Here is a 6462-nt window from a genome sequence, read left to right as displayed (position 1 = left end):
ACTTCTATTTCCGATGTTTAAACCTATCAAATCACGTCCAATTGACTTCAAATTTTGCGCACAAGTCATATTCGACATCATGAACCTACTCCAACTTCCAGAATCGGATTTCGACCCCGATATCAAAAAGTTCACTTCCGGTCAAACTCTCAAAAACCTTCAAATTTCTATCTTTAGCTAAATGGCTCCAAAATGACCTACGGACCTCCGAATTCACTTCCGATCGCGCTCCCAACTCCGGAATCACCATACGGAGCTTCTCCCAGACTCGGAATCCCAAACGGACGTCGATAACACTGAAATGCACTTCAAGCCAAACTTATGAAATTTCTTCTAAAATACTAACTTCCACAATAGGCGCCAAAACGTTCCCGGGTTATCCAAAACCCGAACCGGACATACGCCCAAGTCCGAAATCATCATATGAACCTGCTAGAACCTTCAGTTCCCGATTCCGAGGTCGTTCACTCAAAAATTCCGTCCTAGTTAATTCTTTCAACTTTAAGCTTTCGAAATGAGAATTCTCTTCCCAAATCAACTCCGAATTTCCCGAAGTTCAATTCCGACCACACGTACAAGTCGTAATACCTGAAATGAAGCTGCTCATGGCCTCAAACTGCTGAACGACGCATTAGGGCTCAAAACGACCGGTCGGATCGTTACAGAGGGAGTATTTATAGTTAAAAATAGGGAAAAAGTGTAATTATAAAAAGTTTGGGGTTAAAACAAAGTTGGGGAGGTTAAATGGCTATTTTACAAAGCCCAAACAACTATTTTTGCAGGCCAACGGCCATATTTTAAATGTTGCAACTGTTAGAAATTTTTTTGGAATTTAAAAAAAAAAAATAGTCGTTGGGCCCGTTTGAGCCCGTTTAGGACGGGTTGAACCGGCCCACTTAGCACCCGGCCCCAAACGGTCCGGTCCTCACGGACTTCTTCAAAGAACCGGCCCATTCCATATAAAATCTTAGAAGTATATATAAAAATTATATATTTATATGTCGGTTTGGTTCGAATTTTTTCACTTAATACCAAACCAAATCAAACCAAACCTAATCGGAGTTTTTAATCGGTTTGGAGTTTTTCGGTTCGGTTTGTACACCCTTAATATATACTATCCTTTTTAGACCTCGTACGAAACTATAGTGGATATGTTGTTGTTGTATTGATGATAAGAGCTAACATATATATATATATATATATAAGAGGTGCGCACAACTAGCAATCGTCCTATCCCCTTAAGCAATAAATTTATAACGACATTGACCTACAGTTGGCAGACTTCTGGGTGTGGCTGCACCCATTATTTTTTTTTCTAACTACGTGTAAATCTATAGTTGAAATATTTTATGATATGTATTTTACTTATCAAGTAAATTTATATTAAGTTGACTGGCTTGGTCAGTAAGAAGTAAAATGTGTAGTGGCATTCTATAACTCTACCTACATGCTTTAAAGAAAATAATTATGTTACTTGAAAAGCAATTTAAAATTGTTGAACTGTGTGAACTATCTCATTATAAAATCTTAAATTATGAGTTTTATTTATTTATGTTTTTCATATGTCCCTCATGTGCAAGTTAGATTCTTGCACCCTATATGATAGACTCTAATACTATGTTAAATTATATAAACTTGTGCGCCTAATTTTTGAACTATTTGAGAGAAAATCGCATTTATTTATCTATTTTTCAACCAAAAAAATTAACGAGAAAATAAAAAGCTACACTATTCTTTAGTAAATACTTATCTCCACCAAATATTTATATCAAAATAAATAATTTAACTTTAGCAGTTTGAAGTTGTGATATTGAAGTATACACTTAACCATGGTAAGATGACGAATGGTGGAGCCAAAAATTAAAAATTTTACAAAGAGGTTTCAAAATATAAGAAAGTAAACCGTAAACACACGAAAATATTAAGGAGATTTAACATATAGTATATATACATAAAAATAATTTTTTGGTTAAGTTATAAGTGTAATTTTCCAGCGAAGCCTAAGGTGGCTCCGCCTCTGAAGATGACACACGTGTCTATAAAAAATATATATAAATGCAATTGTTGACTTGATATAAAAACCTGAGCGCGAGTTAATTTCACCATATTCTTTATCTAAATTACGCCTTAATTTAGATTATAGATCTAGCAAAACTTATTACAAATTGGTAATATCGACATTCAACAGCCTGAATAAACCATAGCAACCCATTTTTTCCCTTTAAATCCAATTTACGCTAAAATTTCTGCGTCTCTTTTTCACTCTGAAATCTATAACCATAGTATAAAAACTGAGTCTCTTTTGAAGTCTCGACCAATTCCAATGTCTGTCACATTGTCTTAAACAAACAAACACTAAACACAATACTCCCTATCTTTTTCTGTTCTTTAATTCTATTTATATCAAAACCCACAATATGTATTTCCTTTTTTAATTTTCTCTAACAATATGTACTTTGCATGCTTTGAAACAATTCAAGAAAACCACTCACACCAAAAACACACACCATTTACACCAAGTAACTAAAGCATCTTTGCTTGTTATCTATTATACATATATAACTTGCATGTTTTTTTGTGTGTTTAATACTTGTCTATGATCTTTGTTTGTGTTTTTTGTTTTATAATGAAATGGGGTTTGTGTTATGTTTGAATTAAGTGGGATTTGTGGGTTTTGATTCAATTTGAGTGATGGGTCCAGTTAAAGGGCAAAAAAAGAAGAGAAAAGTAGAGAAGAAAGTTGAAAAAGATGATTTAGCTTCTGGGTCTTCACAGAATGGCTCTGCTGCTGATTGGTTTGAGATTTTATCCAAAAGAATTGCTGGTATAAACTTTAATCTTTTCATTAAGTTTTCTTGCTTTTCCTGTTTTGGTTTTATGTTGTGTGTTGAAAAAAAGTTGTCCTTTTTATGTATTGAATATGGTTTTTACCCCTTGATCATCTGCCTATAGTTAATTTTGATTTGTGGATAATTAAATTTGTGTTTTTCTTTACCTCTCATTGATGTTACATGCTTCTGTTCTGTTAATGTATCGCGATATTCGAACTAAAGATCCCTAATTTAGTTTTGTTTACTTGTTACAACTGTGTACAATGCTCTTGTTGACCTAACATACTGATTCATTAAGTTACCAAATGATGCAAAAGGAAAAGTCATAATGGGTTAAAATTATTATGCACATGTAAGTTATATAACAACAATGACTTCAATTTAGAAATGTGTTGATCAGGGGCGGAGCTAGAGCTTCAGTTGCGGGTTCAGGGTTCAGCTGAACCCAACAGTTTTGGTTCAAATATTGTATTTGTCTTACAATGTTGATTGAATACGTACAAATTATTAATTTAGAACCCATTAACTTAGAAACACTAGAATACCGAGCCCATTAGCTTCAAATCCTACCTCCGCCTCTGGTGTTGATGATGTTCGGACAAATTTTTAGTTGTACTGTTATTAGCCTCATGATTTTCCTATTTTTTGCTGATATTTCCTTTTCTGATTGAATTATTATGAATTAGGTGTATGTGCACTGTAGTTGTTTGAGATAGATAAAAGATAGAGTGCCATTTGGGACAAGTTTAGACCTGAGAATATGTGCTTTGATAGGTTTTATCCTTAATTCTACTGTCAAATGATCCATCTTTGGACTGCTAAATTCTACATATGACTGGCTTTTCTACTTATAACTAGAGCATTTGAAGAATTTCACGCGTTTAATCAGCAAAGTGAGGAGTTTGCAAGTGCATGTAGGGTGCACATTGCTAAAAGCTCCAAGTTATAGAGGAGAGTTTTTTTTTTTTTATTTTTTATTTTTTATTTTTTTTTATTTATTTTTTTTTTTTTTTTAATATTCATCTGCATAATACACAATACACCTTTGTTCTTTTGACAATTAAGGTTGCTTTGCTTGAATGGTATGTTTTACCATAAATTTTTTACTCATGATCCTTTTGCTTTTGGCGTGTGAGAACTGGTGCGAAACGCTAACATGTTTTGAATATCAACTATGAAGTCTTGGTTCTTCGGTATCAAGTAAACAATAGTTTGTTTTTCTGTGTTCACAGAAGTAGGATACTGATAACTAAGATTTTTCTTAAGCCTAGAGCTCCTGATTTTCAGCTAAACTTTATGTTGATCTTTTGGTTGATGTGGTGTTCCATTTTATTCTAGAGTGAAAGTCTGAAAAGCTAGAGAAGATACTTAGAAGATTTGAGAATCAAAACCAAGTTGCCGACCAAAAAAAAAAGAAAGAGAGGGAAAAGAAAACAAGATTTTAGAAACTGGAATTTGGAGTGTGGTGATCAGCACATATTAGCTTATTTTAAGTAATTCCAGTTGTTAGCCTGGACGGTGAAGATCAGTATTAGACCTAGCCTAAATTGGCTCAGCTATCCAACATTACATCTCGTAGAGCCAAAAATGAAATTTGCAAGTGACCGTGCCAGCTTGCCCGCACCTCGACCAATTCCACGGTATACATGGTACCTCCTACCAGCACATGTACCGGTTAACTTTGTCCATCGAGGCTTGGACAGATGGGATATTTCCTATCTGTTTCTTCATGGAGCCTACCTGTGGTATTTTACATATTGACCGAGTTCTTCGTGCACGACTACCTCCAATGAAGCTTCTTGACTCCTTACCTTTCTATCTATCCCATAATGCTTCAAAAGAAAGCAGTTTTTTGTTGCTTCGACCAAATTATAACCATTCTGCTTTTACTTCATGTTTTGGCCCTTAGAGAACCATTTACAAATTTTTAGTTGGCTTGAGATCTTGACGTGAGATTCATCTGCGCGTAAAAGTTTGCATCTACTATCCTAGGCTAATATCTACTGATGATATGTGATGGTTTTCTCTTTAACATCCTCTTGGGTAGTACATTCTTAAAAATATGTCGACTTCTCTGTTTTTTCCCCATGCTCCTTGGAAAGCATGTTTCGTATTAACTGGAGGTTGGCTAGATACAACAACAGGTTCCTGACTATCTGCCAAAAAAGAAACCATTAGATTTAACAGGAAATTGTTCTCTCTTTTATTTAAAGAAAAAATGTTGAAGCATGATCAAAAGTACGTATTCATTCACTTCTAGCAGTTTCTTGTTTGGCATCTACCTTTTAAGTCGTCACATGGATCTAAAGTTTTCATTCTACATTGAAGCCAAGAACTTAATGAACCCAGAGTAATACTGTCCAAACCTCTCCTGGCTGCAAGACAACACTGGCCTGTTCATATGGAGATGGGGTTAGTATATATCAAATTCAATTAGGGATGTATCTAAGGGACAACTTTTTGCTGAAGTACTCGGACCAAAGGAGATATCAAGGTCAGACAAGGTTGCCCAAATATTCAACATAATGGCAAATAAGCTGAAAATATTGAGGTTAGAAAGGAACATTCTTGGTTTGCCATTGCATTCTTTCTTTGAAGATGCAGTCCGCCAGTTAACCTAGCAGATTAAATGGTTTGCATATTGCTGACTTCAGAAAATGATAGTATTACTCTTCTCACTTTCAGTGGATTACAGAGGTGGTCCTCTTGTACTAGCAGGCTAGTTGTGTTCCTTTAAGTTGTTACATACATGGTAATAGATGAATGTCTTACATAAAAACCGCAGTTTGCGTGAAGTCATTAGACCTAGTTGCCAAAAATGTTGAGCATATGTAGTTTTTTAAAAATAAATTAACAATTGAATGTTTTGGGAAGTACGGAAAATTTGAGGCATTTTTTTGTACTGAATTGTCAACTGCAATTAGGAGGAGGATTGATGGATTTGCCAAAGCAAAGGCCAATGGCCAAAGAGGTTTCTGTACTACCATTCTTACAGTGGAGATGTAGCTGAAGCATATGAATGCGAATTATTTTACTAGGCAATAGGTGATAGTTAAGGAGTTGCTGCAGTAAATGACATTTTTGTCTGCTGCCATTCTCCCTACAAAGTTTCCAGTACGAAGATATTACTAGAATCTATTACGGTGCTTATGTCATTGCTTTTTGCGTGGATATTATGAAATTAGATTTAGAGTTGTAAAGCTGTTGAATCTGTAAGTGAGATGTTTAGTTAGTGGTAGCAAATAAGATATTCTAGCTTAGTCTTCGGATGGGCAAGAATTAAAGGAGAAGGCCAATGAGGAAATGCCTCTTAGCTCTTTCGTCGGGTATATCTTTGTCTATATCAAGTCTAGTGCTATTAAGTGGTTGTAGATATACCACAAGTTACTTGGTGCCAAAAGTTGATAGAGAATCAACTTTACCATTGAGTTTTTTGTATCACAGATTTCTGATATGACTTCTTCATCTACTACATAGGATCACAATAGAGGATGCCTTAGGTTTCTGAGTTCCTTACAACCTACCTGGCAGTCTGGCACCAGTGCACCAGACACAAACATCCATTTATAAATAATAGTAGAAAACCCATCTTTTATCCATCAAAGATAATAGCAATATATATATATATATA

General features: G+C 34.8%; 1 protein-coding gene across 1 annotated transcript in view; it reads left to right on the top strand.

Moving 5' to 3' along the window:
* The first annotated feature begins 2187 nt into the window (after positions 1-2187).
* LOC109213769 (putative nuclease HARBI1) overlaps positions 2188-6462 on the top strand; it is a 7824-nt gene continuing 3549 nt past the window's right edge. The window contains exon 1 of the mRNA XM_019377597.1: positions 2188-2824. Within this exon, the coding sequence (XP_019233142.1) occupies positions 2692-2824 (133 nt within the window). The 5' untranslated portion in view covers positions 2188-2691. The remainder of the gene's footprint in view (positions 2825-6462) is intronic.

The sequence above is a fragment of the Nicotiana attenuata genome, unplaced genomic scaffold (assembly GCF_001879085.1).
Source record: "Nicotiana attenuata strain UT unplaced genomic scaffold, NIATTr2, whole genome shotgun sequence".
Taxonomy (NCBI): domain Eukaryota; kingdom Viridiplantae; phylum Streptophyta; class Magnoliopsida; order Solanales; family Solanaceae; genus Nicotiana; species Nicotiana attenuata.
This window is presented reverse-complemented; position numbering and strand designations above follow the sequence as displayed.